The sequence below is a fragment of the Eurosta solidaginis genome, chromosome 4, assembly GCF_040869045.1.
Source record: "Eurosta solidaginis isolate ZX-2024a chromosome 4, ASM4086904v1, whole genome shotgun sequence".
NCBI classification, from domain to species: Eukaryota; Metazoa; Arthropoda; class Insecta; order Diptera; family Tephritidae; genus Eurosta; species Eurosta solidaginis.
Genome location: NC_090322.1, coordinates 251,952,621 through 251,969,053, shown reverse-complemented (window position 1 = coordinate 251,969,053; position 16,433 = coordinate 251,952,621). Strand labels below are relative to the sequence as shown.

The 16,433-nt window shown below is 37.1% G+C and overlaps 2 protein-coding genes across 2 annotated transcripts; one reads left to right on the top strand and one right to left on the bottom strand.

The window, feature by feature from the left end:
- Nucleotides 1-8,333: 8,333 nt before the first annotated feature.
- LOC137251306 (activating signal cointegrator 1 complex subunit 2) lies at nt 8,334-13,027 on the top strand. The gene is made up of 7 exons (XM_067785659.1): nt 8,334-8,693; nt 8,752-8,835; nt 8,907-9,064; nt 9,131-9,727; nt 10,739-10,903; nt 10,962-11,102; nt 11,781-13,027. Exons 1-7 carry the CDS (start codon nt 8,664-8,666, stop codon nt 12,889-12,891), a joined length of 2,286 nt encoding a protein of 761 aa, XP_067641760.1. The 5' UTR covers nt 8,334-8,663; the 3' UTR covers nt 12,892-13,027.
- Nucleotides 12,947-16,157, bottom strand: LOC137251308 (farnesol dehydrogenase). The gene is made up of 3 exons (XM_067785662.1): nt 15,544-16,157; nt 14,307-14,447; nt 12,947-13,155 (listed from the first exon to the last, which is right to left on the bottom strand). Exons 1-3 carry the CDS (start codon nt 16,120-16,122, stop codon nt 13,114-13,116), a joined length of 762 nt encoding a protein of 253 aa, XP_067641763.1. The 5' UTR covers nt 16,123-16,157; the 3' UTR covers nt 12,947-13,113.
- Nucleotides 16,158-16,433: the final 276 nt, after the last annotated feature.

Sequence of the window (16,433 nt, the reverse complement as noted above, 5' to 3'; positions counted from 1 at the left end):
TTTTGTGGGAAAAAATAAGACGCTTTATAATTCCAGGAGTTAAAACTATAAAATCGATCGGCAAATCGCTTTAAAAAATTTTTTTGAAACTTATGAGTATGCAAATGCGTGTGTGCTCAATGAAGAATTAATGAATGCCAATTTCTAGATCTTATATTCCAAAGAATTTTGTTGAAACAATAGGTGTTGTTAGAAATATACCACTTTCGTTCACTGATGAGGAGTTAAAAAAAAATATTATAGGTGAGTGTAAGGTAATGTCGGTGATGCGTATTACCAAAAGGGACCCTAACAATAAAAAAAATTTCATTCCAACGTATACTGTGAAAGTTGCTTTTGAGGGAAAGGCGCTACCGAGGCTATTGACATATTTCATGTTAAATTTAAAGTGGTACATTATATACCTAGAATTAGACATTGCTACAATTGTGGGAGATTGGGACACACCAGAATGGGATGCAGGGCCAAGAATAGATGTATCCTATGTGGTAGAGAGGAAGGTTGCGGAAAGGAGTGTAAGGAACCAAACAAGTGTATTTTGTGTGGCAGTGGTAATCACTGTGCACTGAATAGAAATGTTTGTCCGAAATGGGAAAAAGAAAAGCAGGTGTTAGAAATAATGACGATCAAGAAAATGTCCAAGGTTGAGGCGATTGAGACATATCATATCAACGTACGATCAACTACAATAACAGATTTAGACTATTAGAAGAAAGTGCTGAAAGTTTTCCAGCCTTGAAAGGCAATAATGTGCAGAGAATTAACAATGATAAGGTGGTAAATAAATGGCTTGTTCCAAGATCATACAGTAGTGTGGTAATAAGTGGACAAAAAATAAAACAGTTAAGAAACAGGGGGAACCGTGTTATTCAAAACCGAGCTGGTCTAGAGTATCGGAAATCGAAAAAATTTTGTCACTATTAATTGAAAAATTTCAAATAGATAATAAAGAACCGATAGTACAGTTAATAGGTAACTTATGCCAAGAGAATGTTAGCAATAGGCTAACAACGTTGCAAAATCACAATCATGACTATGACCTCAATAAAAGTGCTCCAATATAATGTGCAAAGCCTTAAGCTCAACAAGAGTCACTTAAACATTTTCAATCAATTATATCAGATAGACATAGTTTGCCTTCAAGAAATATATTCGCATGATATCAAGACGAGCAATCATAATTTAATTGGATTTAATATGCTGAAAAAATAAGGGCAGATGGTTACGAAGGGGTAGCCATCGGCTTCAAAAAAGAAATAAAATTTACAAAAATGAAATATCAGACAAGACAGGATATCCTAATAGCGAGGACGACAAATTTAGAAAATAACTTTACAATTTGTTCGGTATATTTTCCACCAAATGTAAGCAATCAAATATTTGAAGCAGAAGTAATCCGTGTTGTATCATATCTTCAAAAATTTGACAATGTTCTGTTTCTTGGTGACTTTAATGCACGATCGTGTGCGTGGGGGGATGTGGTTAGCACCACTAAAGGCAAGGAATTAGGCAGAATTATTGAAAATGCAAGGTTCAGGTGTATTAATGATGGTTCTACTACATTTCATAGCGTATCGCATAACAGTGACTCTATACTGGATTTAGCTTTTACAAATATGGTATTGTTACCCAGCTTTAAATGCAGCCATGCCTTTTTGGGAGGTAGCAATCATAGGCCTATAATCATAGAACTACAGAATAGTAAGCGACCGAATTTCTTCATATCAAAAAAGAAAATGAAAGAAGAGTTAGGTACCGTTAATTTTACTAATTTGGAAGACTTGGATAGAAACATTGCTAGAGCAAGGAAAAATGCCACCTTTGACTTGAACATTAAAGGATAAACGCCCAAAGTTTGGTGGAACAGGGACATTGAGAGGCAATGTAGGGTGTTGGTAGCGAAAAGGAAAAAAGCAAGGAGCACAGGGAATGTACGAGACTTAGAAGAGGCATTAAATGAAGTAAAGAGTTGGAAGAAAACGGTCAAAAGGCGACAAAGGAACACTTTCAAGACAAAATTGAAGATATTAATCGTAACTCTAATGCTAAGGATGTATGGCGTTTCATTAATAGTATGCATAACTTAAACGACACGGGGAAAAATCTATGGTATACAGAAGATAATGAAAATTATCTTAAAATGTTAGCAGAACAAGTTGAACAAGGAACGGTGGATAACGCATCGCCGAGTATGGAAGATGTTGGTGCGACAAATGATCAAGTAGATTTTGATTTTGAAACTTTTATATCATTACTGAACAAAAAGAAGTCCACTGCTGGTGGTAGAGATAGAATTACATTCGATATGCTTAAAAACTTACCAATTTAAACAAAGGAAGGACTATTTCAGTCACTTGTAGACCATTTTAGGAATAAAATTGTTAGACCTGAATGGAGGCAAATAAAAATTATTCCCATTCCTAAGGCTGGAAAGGATTTAGATGACTTCCAAAATTATAGGCCGATATCTTTATTGTCAGTGGTTGTGAAAAGCCTAAATATGCTGGGAAAGGAGGAGCTAACAAAGTTTGTGGAAAAAAATAAAATAATTCCCCCTAAAAGCTTTGCATACAGGAAAAACCGTTCTGCCACTATGTGTCTGAATGAGGCGTTACATTACATTGCAGAAGTAAAATTCAGCAAAGAAAAGGTCTTTATATGCATTATGGACGTTTCCAATGCATATAATTGCGTTGACTTAAAAATTCTTCATGATATTTTAGTAAAATTCAACGTTCATATTAGTATAGCCAATTGGGTATTCAATCTTTTCTCCAGTAGAACCCTCACCTTAGGAAAACATGCTATTCATGTCAAAAATGGTCTACCTCAAGGAAGCTGCCTTTCACCTATGCTATTCAATGTGTATACGGCAAGACTGCACGAAATAAATGATCAAACCACACAAATATTTCAATATGCTGATGATATAGCAATTATATGTCATGCAAAATCTGAAGAGAAAGCACTGTCAATTCTAAAATCGAAACTTTTGATGTTAAAACAGAGCTGTAGCGAGATACATCTAAACTTTAATACACATAAAACTAATTTCATGTATTTAAGCACTGCTAGGAAAAATTTTGATTTGCGGATAGGTGGGGATGTAATTCAACAGCTGGACAAAGTTAAATGGCTGGGCAGGATTGTTAGTGCCAACTCTACAGTCAGAGATCATATTCAGAATATAAAAAATAAAACAGTGAAGGCTAGAAACCTCATCAGTAGACTGACGACGATTAAGGCAGGGCTGGCTCCAAAAAATGCATAACATATATGAGAGCTAAGGCTGAATATGCAAACACCACCTTTGCAAATGCACCCAAAGGACATGGTAAGAAAATAATCACATCGCTTAATGAATCGCTGAGAAGGTGTCTGGGAGTTCCTCCCAACACACCGACTTATGCCAGATATGCAATCGCTTGTGAACTACCACCGTTATCCAGAGCCTTATGGCTAACCACAAAAGATCTGACAAAACAATGGATATTAAACCCAGACATCAAAAGGTCATTAGAAAGAAATTGTGCGATAAAATCCAGTTATGGATATGCATATAGGCAATTCAAACACATTCTGGATAGGATTAATACGGATATTGATTTTTTCAAATACAGTAATCTAGAATTAACTGAATCCAAGCTAACAAAATCCAAGAGAGAATACTCTAAAGAACAACTAAAGGCATTTTACTATGACTAACTGGAAAATCTTAAAAGCGAAAACTTTCTTGTGCTAGCCACGGATGCATCAGTTAGTGATAGTAGAACAGGATGTGCGGTGTACGATATAGAGAGCAAGGTTTCTTATTTGTTCAATATGAATGAGGTAGTTTCGTCAACATTTGGAGAGTTAGTAGCAATTCTTGAAGCGGTTAAACTAGCGGTAAAATATAAACGCATGAGATTAGCAATATTCACGGATAGTTTAGGAGCCATTCAAAATCTTAATTGCGAAAAAACAACCAACTATATGATTTCTGAAATACACAAGCAGCTATGTAACTCAGGAATAGAAGTAGCAAAAATTATATGGGTACCCAGTCACATAGGTATCTATTTTAATGAAAAAGCAGATGAGGCTGCTAAAACAGCTTCTGGGTGAGGAAAACCCATGTGTGCAGACTTATCGCCAAGTGAGGCATTGTTACAAATTAGTAAGGAACTTTGAGCCATTGAGGAAATTAAAGCAAACTGTCCTAAAATGGACAAAAATCTAGTAGAAGCTTTTGCTCAGAAAGAAAGAAAACCCTGGTTTAAGAACAAGAAGAACACTCTGAATCCGTACGACACAAAATTAATTAATATACTTTTAGTTGGATTTACATACGGAAAGACATACTAAAAGAAGTTTAGGGAAAATATCTCAGGCGTTTGTGTCAGCTGCCAAGTTCCAGAAACACCACAACATTTAATCTTTGAATGCAGTAGATACAATGCTTCAAGGAACCATATCATTTTTAGAAAATTTAACAACTTAAATGATCTTTTCTTATCTAAAAATTTTGTTTACTATGAAGAACTAGTTGAGTTTTTACACAGTACAAATCTAGCTAAGACACTTTAAAAATATATAATTTGAAATGAAGAGAAAATGTTAAAAAAAAAAAAAATATTATAAAAATAAGATGTTATAAGATACAATATCAATATGTTATCTGTAAACATATGAACGGTAGTATAAAAAATGTACATTAGTAAACTAATTTAGTAGTTTAAGAAAATAATAATAATAAGAGAAATCAGATTTATTGTTGAAAAATATTTTGGTAATTTTGTATCTCAAAAAAAAAAAAAAAGAAGAAAATAATAATAATTATATCCTATATGGAAATAGTAAGATACACAACTTTATCTTTGTTAACTTTCTTATCTGTATTAAATATGTGAGCCTACCAGCAGTATCAGGTAATATTTATAAAAGACAACGAGAACGAGAATCATTAACTTGCGACAACACTGTGGAGGCAGCAGTACACGACAGCGTATCCAGCTGTCATTCGTCGTCCACATTTTGTAAATGACAGCGTCTAAACACACAAGAATAACCTGGCGTTTGGAGTATCATTTCTACTCTGCCATAATCAGCTGTTCTGACAGCTTTAGAGCATAGTGTACAAGTACAAGTGTGTTGACTTCTTTCTGACAGGCACTCGCTTAAGTGAGCATAACGGGAAAATCTGGGTTGCCATTGTTGTTTCGGTTGAAAACGTTCAATTAGGGTTCTGTGCAGAGACCTAAAGCCGGAGGCATTGATGCCGGATGTCGTATCGCTGTATCCGTACTCGTAACGTAATCAGCTGTTTATTTACGACGGTAAACCAAAATCCAATTGGTTGGCTACGATACGGTTAAGACCTTAGCGGCACCAATAATCGATTGCATTGATTCTCATAAGGTTGGTCGAATCAGCTGTTAAAAGGTTACCGATACGGTTACCGATAAAGCACCAATGTATCCAGCTTAAAAGATTGAAACAGGGTTTATGTAGTCACACAAGTGTTGCTTCTGTTCCACAGCATTTTAATTTTATATCATGGCGAAAAGTGTTCAGTTCAGAGTTATTGAATTTCATTAAAAGTTTAATTTATTTCGGAGGGTTACTCCTTTAAGTGTAAAAAGCAGAGAAAACGTAGGGTTTTTCAAATTATTGTGAAAAACTTTTTAATTTGAATTTCTGTACCCAAGTTCACTATATTTTTGTAACACAAGATTCTGGAGGTCAATTCCTTAACTTTGAAAAACTGAAAAATGTACACTTATTGAAAACTGATTTGCACACACAATTTACACTTTGAATTTAGTTGTGTTTTTATGCACAAAATTTTGAAACTAAAAACAAAATTTTCAATTGTCAGAAAAAATAAAGTCAAAACGGCTTAATGTCAAAAAACCCTATCGAAATACGAACTGGCTTGTTTGTTTTTAATGAACTACGTTGCATTTTTCTTGTATTTCGTTGGTTTTTTAAATATAGTTCAAACACTTACACACTTGCACCATTACCAATAAACCTTATTGGCTCCCTCGACAAAAAAAATTAGAGAAATACAAGAAAAATACATAGAAAATAAAATAGTGTCATATAGGAGTTTGATTTGTTTGCACTCAGCACAATTTTATTTGCAGGAGACTTTCACAGCTATAAAAATTAACAAGCCAGACCCTAATTTAAATAAATTTTGCTTTCCGTATGTTTTCGCAGTGTTGCAGTCTATAAGTCTTCTAGTATTCTTATTTCTGCGGAAATATATGCAACTATTTCATCTGTAAAAGCCAAATTAAACTTCCTTAACCCTAACGCCATAGTCGTAACCATACCCATATCAATAACCATCTCAATGTGATCGATTAATGGTGTCTTAACCTAAAAATCGTGTAAATTTCATAAAAATGATGAAAACGGAAAAAATTACAAACATATTCCACAAAAAATAAGTATCTTAGTCATAACGTATCCAAAACAATGAAGAAAATTAAAAAAAAAGTTATTAAATTCACCAACTCAAATATTTTTAGGTTATGGATATGGCGAGAAACCAAAAACCAATTGATTGGCTATGGCGTTGGCGTTATGGTATGGCACCATTAATCGGTTACATTCCTTTCCATAAGGTAGGTTCGATCAGCTGATTTATCTGGTTATGGCTTTATGGTTATAAGTCACCATTAATTCGCCCTTAAACACTACAAAGTTTATTAAACTATCAAATGCAACTCAGCTTGAACTACTATTACGTACAAAAAATGCAACTCTAGACCTGAGCTTTGCATCAGGTGAGCGAGGCTCATGGCGGAACGATACAAGGTGGCAGCATGGGACAGCTGACTATAAACTTTTTTTATTTGATATGATACATCAACTTCCGGCGTAGTACGATTTTGACATTTGTCCATCGAATTTACAAAAACAAAGTACATGGAATTTTTATTTATGTTTGTAGGTATGTCACCATGATGCCACCTTGTATCGTTCCGCCATGGCGAGGCTGTTTGTAGTTTTGACGTTTATCGATTAGTTTCATCTATGGCTTAGTTGACACACTTGTATAGGTACACTACATTGTACAGGTTTACAAGTATGATATGTATGAGAGGGAAACAATTTCTTTCCCTTTCTAACACACCGCAGTTTGACACTTCGGTCAGTGTCAAACTAGCGTGGAACCCAGTGGAACATGAGTTTTGACACTGAACGAAGTGTCAAAATTACCGGGGTTGCTTCGTCGAAAGCGACACAGGGAAGCAAAAAAGGGATCGGAATATTAGATATGGGTTGCTGTGGTGGTAAATTTTTTGAACGAATTTAGTAGGAAATTTTAAGTGCACCCTTATGGGTCCTTCAGAAAATTATAAAAAAGTCTTCAATTGGGGTATCTGAGGACGCGTAGTTATTCCAGTATTAAGAATACAAACACGGGAGTTAAGTTTTTCTACCCGTTCAAAAGTTCTCCGCGAAAAACAGTTTGAACCCGAGGTCGACTGCAATAACCCGTCCATAAAAACGGAAAAAAAATGAAAATACGCGTTTTGTCCTGTTATCAATAGTACAAAGGCGGAAAAGTATTCGAATTATTGGAAGCGAGGCAAAAACGCGTCTATTAATACCTCCCCCGACGGTTTTGGTCGTGTTTTAGCAATCTTCCCCGGTAATAAAGTATCACAATTTGTTAAATAAAATTGTCCAAAATATATGGATATTAAAGAAAGATGTAATTAAGTGCTCGTTTGAAAGTAAATAAGTATATTTCTTTGTAATATAACAATAAAAATTTTAAGCAGTTTTCGATAGCAACTACTAAATTTTTTTTGGTCCTAAGAAGTACAACAGTGCCAAATAGCATCCACAAAAAAAACGAACAAGAACAAGCATTTTATCAGGTGAGCGTGGCTGTGTATGTGCGTCCTTCTACATATCCTACTTGTAGACCTGTACTATGGGTACACTATGCTTTAAGGCTCCATTACTGATACTTAGCATAGACTTGACTTGGCTTGCGAACTGTCACTTACAGTTCTGTTAAATGAACATTGCATGTTACTGATTACTCAAAAGTTAACTTGACTTAGAAGTCTGTTGAATTTTGATTTTCTATGTAAGTTCTAAGTGACGTTTACATTTTGAGATGCCATTTGTTTGTTTCCATTTCATTTTGACATTTTGTCATTCAAATTGACATTTATTTAAAAATAAATTTCAACGCTGATTATGATGCCAGATTTTATGCGCCAAGTGGAGTATAATCGGGGCTAAGTTGCCAAGTTTACGCCAAGTCAAGTCAAGTCTATGCTAAGTATCAGTAATGGGGGCTTTAGACATGGTTCAACTATATACAGGTTGGCTCATCTGTAAAGCAGCAAAATATGTCTGTTCAAATTGTCAAAATCTGTGTATTGGTGTTCGTGCGAATGGTATGGAATGGAAACATAAAACTTAGCAGTTTTTGCATGTTAAGTAAAATGTTGCCAATGTGTTGATTTCATTTTGAGTTTGCCATCTCCTTTTGACAATCCCTTCGACCATGCAATGACATAAATAAAATCAGCTGATGAGATGAGCCAACCTGTACATAATTGAACCATGGCTTTAGAGAACAAAAAAAAAAAAGATAAATACTTCATTTAAAAAAAAAATAAGGAACTATTAACATTTTTTCATAAATGACTCCCATAATCATTGAAGGGTTCCCGGTAATTATATAAAAAAAAAAGAACAAACAAATCCAAATCCACTTATGGCTACTTACAGAATCCGGATAAGAAATCGCTAGACCAACTGGTATTTCGCTTATCAGCAGAAGATGGGCTGGCTCCGCGCAATATTGCTGCATTGGTAACACAAAATATAAATTGTAAACCATATTTATTAAATCTAGAAATTTAAATGTGTGTATTTTCTTTTAGCATAGACATTGGGCGAAACGTGAAACTTTTACCACATACGTGGGATTAATGTCCCAATATGGACGTGCAAAAACAGGCCTAGAACTAGAGGAATGGCAACACAACGCAAATTATTTTTATAAAGATATCAACTTTTTGTTAAATTGCCGCCATCATGAGTATGAAAAAAAGAACGCCGCTCTTTGTGAATTGTAAAATGCTTAAATTAAATTTTTCTTGTACAGATTTTGGTCCTACATGGTATTTCAGAAAAAAGCATTAGCGGCTGTGGTCTCTTTTCTACAGCGCGCCACACCATTTTATTTGAATGTTTGGTCACAGTTAGTGCAACAACAACCTATTATTGATTTGTACGAACAAATTTTGGCAGCTGTTTTGCGTGTTATTTGCCGTTTAATTACAAGCCGTGAATCGGATGAAAGTTGGCTAACCATCGAACATCAACGTGAACTTATTTATAAAAATTATTTAATATCTGTGCCAATGTTATGTGATTTAGTAATAGCTGTGGGTGATGCAGACCCACAAAACACTGCCGTACTTTCACGTATTTTCGATACACTCTTACGCATAGAACCCAATTATAAACAAGATCTTTTAGCTGCGCTGGTATTCTTTCGTGTCGCTTTTCGCAGTATACAAACACAAGCGGAAAACGAAGGTTTTGAAGGTGCTGGTGGTGGAGAATTAGATGAAAATGCTGAAACGCCATATGATGATGTAGCTTTGTATACTTTGGATTGTGCTTACACGTTGAGTGTAATATTGGATATATGCCCAGAAGTGCAGCAAATGTGTGCTGAAATTAAATTGGGACAGAGGTATGCTTATAGTATGAATATTTTAGCTTCATATCGATTGCTGAGTGGAATATTAACCTTCCTCATGTGCCGTTTAGAAAACGCCTGATTTCAACAAAATTTTGAAAAACGACCTATATCAGAATTTGTTTGTTTGAACTTCAAAGAACTTGGGGTTTTTGTTGTTGTTGTAGCGATAAGGTTGCTCCCCGAAGGCTTTGGGAATTGTTATCGATGTGATGGTCCTTTGCCGGATACAGATCCGGTACGCTTCGGTACCATAGCACAATTAAGGTGCTAGCCCGACCATCTCGGGAACGATTTATGAGGCCACATTAAACCTTCAGGCCATTCCCCCCTCCCCACCCCCAAGTTCCATGAGGAGCTTGGTGTCGCCAGAGCCTAGTCTGTTAGTGAAACAGTATTCGCCGCGGATAGGTGAGGTTGACGATTGGGTTTGGAGAAGCTATATATTGCGCTGGCAACCTGAAGGGTTGCGCTACACAGCCCCTTGAATCTGGTATTTTAGTCGCCTCTTACGACAGGCATGCCTACCGCGGGTACATTCTGATCCCCTAACCCGCTGGAGGTCGCCAGAGCCTGTTAAAGAAACAGGATTCGCCACGGATAGGTGAGGTTGACTATTGGGTTGGATAAGCTATATATTGCGCTACACAACCCCTTGAATCAATTTGGTATTTTGCCGCCTCTGACGACAAGCATACCTACGCTTCCCAAGGCAGCCGGTTCTATGTATCAGAGCGACTCTGGAGTTTTCCCTACCAAGGGCTGTCATTTCAGTGTAACTTCATTTAATTTGTTGCGTCCTTGCTCGCACCTATTGGATGGGCCGAAGCACTGCTACAACAACAACAACAAGCATACATGCCGCGCGTATATTCTAAGCCCCATAACCCGCATTGGTGGCGGGGGGGAGGGGGGGGGGGTAAATTTAATACATTTTACATATCATATTATATTTCATTTGCTTAGTTATTATATCTTGTTTTGTATAAATTCTATTATTTTCAGCATTGCACAATTTTATGACAATACAATACCTTTTTTATATAAAAATATCTATCTTATAAATGAGGCTGCTACTAGTTTGGGATGGCTTAATATGGCACGTATACAATATTTAAAAGCGTTTCGTAGTATTGCTTATAGCTATATTGAAGTAGTCATGACAAAGCCGTAAGTTTATATAGTTTAAGTTCATTTTTACTTATTTAACTATATTTTTATTCTTCAGAGAGGATGCTATCACAGCTGCTGAAAAATTCATAGGATTACTAACGGAATGTTTGTCTGAGCAGATTTTCGTAAATGATTACGGACGCATATATCCGGTAGAACTAGATGTGGATATACTAAAACAAGTTTGCAAAAAATTGTATGTATAAATGTATCTAACAATAACTGCTGAATTGTATTACGCCGGGGAAAGTGTAAAAACCGCATACAATTTTCTGCATTTTCTCTGAAATATTTCAAAATGTTTTGGGATTATGCTCGCGATCAGCTTTAGATTAGTTCGTAGTAGTTCGGGATAGTTTAGGCATTTGTTTAGGGATCAAGTCAGGTTAATTACGGTATCTTTCGGAATAATTCCAGAATTATTTTCAGGATCATTCCAGGACTGTTGTTATTGTGTTAGAGTGTTTCTCCGAATTCAATGGGTGCGACAACTAACAAATTGTCATCAAAGTCCCCTAACGGGAGTCCAGGAAACTAGCAGTTTAAACAGGGACCATATGGAAGTTGGTGTTAGAGGCGTAGCTTCCACATTACAATTCAAAAGATGGTTGGTGCCATGTGTGGACACATCGCGTGCAGGACATACCTTACGTATGTCGGCGTTGATTCTGGACAAGTAAAAGTTTAACCTGTTACAGTATCCAGAAAGAAATTGGGCCAGGGCCAGTGACTCCCTTGGTAGTTTGATTTCTTCTTCTGCAAGAGTAGGATAGTGTTTATTCATAAAAAAGCGTTTAGCAGGACTATTTCAGCATTATTACCATATGCGGTCAAAATATTGATATTTCTCATTTGTTTTTCTCTCTAAATTTAGGGACGACTTCAAAGCTTCGTTTATTGTCCAAGGATATCAGCCAGAAGTGCCAACAAATTTACAAAAAGCCAACCATACGAAATCCAATAAAAAAACACAAAATGTGACAAAATCAAATAAGAAAACTAAACAGGTCAGAAGTAATTGTAACACGAATGTAATAACAAATAGCACACCCACCACCACCAAAGAGGAGACTGCTAAACGTGATATTGATTTAGAAGTAACTGCAGTATTGGAAGTGCTGCCACATTTGGGTATGGGGTTTGTGCGTCGTGTATTATCACGTTATGACAATAGTGAGGGAGCAATTGCTGCAATACTTGAAGAAAATCTACCACCTGATTTAGTTAATGCTGATCAAAATGAAATTTATATACCACCAGATCCACAAGATAAAACGTATGCAGAAACGGGTGTTAAACATTACAACATTTATGATGGTGATCAATATGACATTATGACGCATGATAATCCAAAATGCATCATCAAACAGGGTAAAGGTATGCCAAATACACCAAAAGATGCAGCACAATTGCTAGATGATAAAAGAGATTTAGCACAAATAAAGTCACGCTATCAAGCTTACACATTAGTTAGCGAATGTGAAAGTAGTAATGATGAATATGACGATGAATATGATGATAGCTATGAAGCTTTGCTTGCGAGTGAAACGCGTGTAGTTAGATCGAAACAGCTGAAAGCGGGATTAGCAAATATTGAAGATTTCTCAGATGATGATGAAAGTGATAATGATGATGATGGAGAGCAACAGAATGCAGAAGATAAAAGTTCCAAGTCTGATACGCAACAAACGGGTCGTAATAATAAACAATTAAATTTCTGTGAAAATCCAGAGGATGTGCGTGCGCGTTATGAGGCACGACGTCAAGCTAAATGGAGTAATCGTAATCATGGTGGTGGTGGTGGTGGTGGTGGTGGTGGTATGGATAATAAGCCGCGTGATGTTGTTGGCGCACCAAAGGGTCAAGGCCAAGATAAAGAAACGTTACGCAATCGTGATAAAAAAGAAAAAAATAAATCTATGCGTGCCAATCATAATCGCAAAGCGGGAGCATCATTCAAACGCAGTCGGGGCATGATAGGATAAAGCGTTGTGTTGATATGAGAGCTATTACTCTTTAACATAGCATAGTCATGTTGAAAACGATTTTGTAATAAGTTTATTTCTCTTTGAGGAACGTAACGTTGGTAACAGATTTATATAATAAATAACTTCAAAAGGAGCTGCGCTGATTGTTGTTCATTAAAATTCCCCTGATTTCGATGGTCGGCAATGACAACAAGTGACAGTATGTAGTTTATTTTGACACTAAAATTTCTCTCCCATCGGTTTAATGGTTATGTTGTGAACCTAAGGGAGTAAAAAGAATATTAACAGTTACTAAGAATATTTCGACTGCTGGGTTCCACGTTTCGAAAACGACCTATCTCAGAAACTGAAGGACGCCGAATTTCAGAATTTGTTTGAAGAACGCACTACTTCAGAATTTTATTCAAAAACGCCCCATCTGAGCATAAAACCAATAAATTTTGCTGTGGATAGGGCGTTTGTGAAATAAAATCTGAGATAGGGCATTCTTAAACTGAACTCTGATATAGCATGTCTTTGAAACAAATCCTGAATTACGGCGTTTTTGAAACATTTTCTGAAATAGGGCGTTTTTGTACTGGCAGTCGAGATAGGGTGATATTTCACTCAGCAGTCGATTGTTTTTTATATTAGTCCATATCAAAAATCGAAACTCGCTCTACATCTCCAATATAAACAAATTTTTGTAATACGGCTTTGAAAAAAAAAAACCTGAGTAAAAGTTCTTGTAAAATGTTTTTAATTAACTAGAGCTCGACCAACATAATAAATTAATGGACCATACCATACCATACCCAACAATTTGATACTTTTTAAATTTGAAATTTGACTTCAATTTAAATTTTGATTTACAATTTAGGTTCAGCTGAAGTTGTTATGAAGGTCTCGATCCATTTTTGCGTCCGACACTCTTATTTCTGCTAAACATCGCCGGTACCGGTTTTGATTTTGGTTCCGGTTTGGTTTCAGCGTCGGCTTTGGCTTCGGATTTGGTTCCAGATTCCCATACGGTTTCGATCGGCGTTTAGGCTTCAGATTAAATTTCGGTTTTGGTTCCGATTTCGATCAGGTTGTGGTTCCGATTTTGGTTAAAGGCCCTAGTAAACTTGCCAACCTTATGGAAATCAATGTAATTGGTCAATGGTGCCATACCAAAACGCGTTACCCATAACCCTATCATGGCTAACCAATTGGTTCTTGCTTTTCGCCATATCCACTTTGCCAAGGCCTTAAGTTTTGGCTTTGGTTCTGGTCCCGGCTGCGGTCCCGAGTTCCGTTCCGGTTTCAGCTCCGGTCCAGTTTTGGTGCTGTTTTCGGCTGTGGCTGTCGTCCACAAAATTTGTTTATATTCGGTCAGTTACAGCGAAATTTTTGTGTCTTTATGATTGATGAGTATGAAAGTAATTGTATACCTGTACATTTGGCGGTGTACCTATGGCCCATAAGACCGCATCCGCGATATCTGCAGATTTCAAACTGGGCATTATCTCTTTAACCACACTACGAATGGATGTTGGCAGAATGTCCGTATCGACTATGCCAGGACTGATCGTCTGTAAGATGTATAAAATAACAAAACAAAATTTCAGCATAATTTTATGTAGCTATGCTAGATTTAAGTTAGGACATTTTTGACAGGTTTGTAGCAGAAGAAGGCATCAAATTAAATCGATAAGCGCGTCATTTTGGTTATAACACAAAATATTTTAACAAATTTGGCGTCTTCTAGTAAGCGGTCCACTTTTTATTGAAATGTTTATGGTGTATGGGAGTGTTCGAGAGAAAAGTTCTTCGAAAGATTTATGGACCTCTACGAGTTGGTGATGGCAGTACCGAAGAAGATTTAACGATGAGCTGTACGAGCTATACGCAGACATCAACATAGTCCAGCGAATTAAAACGCAGCGGCTGCGCTGTCTAGGCCATGTTATGCGAATGAAAGATGACGCTCCGGCCAAGAAAGTGTTTCTATCGGAACCAGCCTATGTAGGCAGAGGTAGAGGGCGGCCCCCACTCCGTTGGAAGGACCAGGTGGAAAATAATTTAAACTTCCTTGGTGTGACGAATTGGCGCCGGTTGGCAGAGAGAGAGAGAGAGCGACTGCCGCGCCTTGTTGGGCGACCATAACCGTTTAAATGGTTAAGCGCCAATTAAATAAGTTTATGGTGTTTTTGAGGTTAGGTTGAATGGAGAATTCATAATATCGAGTATGCCAGTTATGTCTGGGATTTTCCTTTTCCGTGTCCTCCTTAGAAGAGATATACGCACACATCGTATTCGACCGTCTGCACAGTGAATTTTTCCCTTAGGTTGTTCCTATTTATATCCTGGGAATTAGTTGCCTCTACGCTTCAGAGTTTTTTATCGTCTACCCTTTATATCCAAGAAAATCGAACTCTGCCGCTCGCGACATGGGGCACAATTTTTGGCTACCGCTCGCATAATGCTATGACCACGCAGGTTGAGGAAGACCTGGCCTCTCCCTCTCCTCTCCCTCGGATTGTTAAGTGCAAACGAGAGCGACGTAAACCTGTCTACCGCGTGATAATATCTGTCGTAGCGGAAAGTAGAACAGGGATAGGTTATTGGCGGGGGTTGGCTTACAGCACCCTTATCAAATACACCATATTTTTTGTAGCAAGTTATTACCGTTATTCGTACTCGAGTCGTATGCCTTTGAAACTCCTGACGATAAATTTCATTCATAGCACGTAAAGCGAACTTTGTTGCCGGATATACATTGAGCGATGGTAAGTCGGGACCCAAATTAGGTACCTGCAAGCCAGCTACACTATTTATGATTAGCACATGCCCCTCCACATTACGTTCACGCATTGAGTTGAAAGCTTCGCGCGTACAAAATATGGTACCCATCAAGTTAGTTTCGATCGTATTGTGTATCTCATTGGTATTTTGACGGCCACTCAACTCTGTGGTCTCAATAATACCGGCATTATTTACTAAAACATCAACACCGGCGCCTAATTTCTGCTGGATCCATTTGAAAGCATCTCTCACATTCTCCTCTCGCTTTACGTCACATTTGTAGGCGTGTAAGTTGGAACGATAATGAGTTGGTAATTCTTGCTGTAATTCTGCTATACGCTCCTGACGACGAGCCAATCCTACAACAACAAAACCAGCACAAACTAATGCCTTAGCACAAGCAGCTCCAATACCACTACTGGCACCTGTTACCATAGCAACTTTACCCTGCCAACGTTCCATGCTGACGGTGGATGTAGATTTGGATGCGAAACTGTTGTGATACGAAAAAAAAGGGCTTAGAAAAACTTTAAAGGGAAGCCCCACAAGCGTCGCTGCTGTTAATCGATATTTTAAAGCAGGTTTTTTTTCTTCTAATTTCTAGTTCGCGTTGACCAGAGTGTTATATACCCAGTAGTGTGTTCAAAACGGCTTAACAGAATCTGAAACAAATAGAATAGATAGATAGAATAGATATACCAGTATAGTATGACGAAGGAAGTCAGCTCTGTACATTACGAGCCCAAGTAGATGAGCTATTGAGACCATTGAGG

Coding starts and splice junctions, on each gene's coding strand:
- LOC137251306 (XM_067785659.1), top strand. CDS start 8,664: ATGACTCCCATAATCATTGAAGGGTTCCCG. Junction 10,904..10,961: donor GAAGTAGTCATGACAAAGCC/GTAAGTTTATAT, acceptor TTTATTCTTCAG/AGAGGATGCTATCACAGCTG. Junction 11,103..11,780: donor AAACAAGTTTGCAAAAAATT/GTATGTATAAAT, acceptor CTCTAAATTTAG/GGACGACTTCAAAGCTTCGT.
- LOC137251308 (XM_067785662.1), bottom strand. CDS start 16,122: ATGGAACGTTGGCAGGGTAAAGTTGCTATGGTAACAGGTGCCAGTAGT. Junction 14,448..15,543: donor CGACTCGAGTACGAATAACG/GTAATAACTTGC, acceptor TACATCTTACAG/ACGATCAGTCCTGGCATAGT. Junction 13,156..14,306: donor GTACACCGCCAAATGTACAG/GTATACAATTAC, acceptor TTACTCCCTTAG/GTTCACAACATAACCATTAA.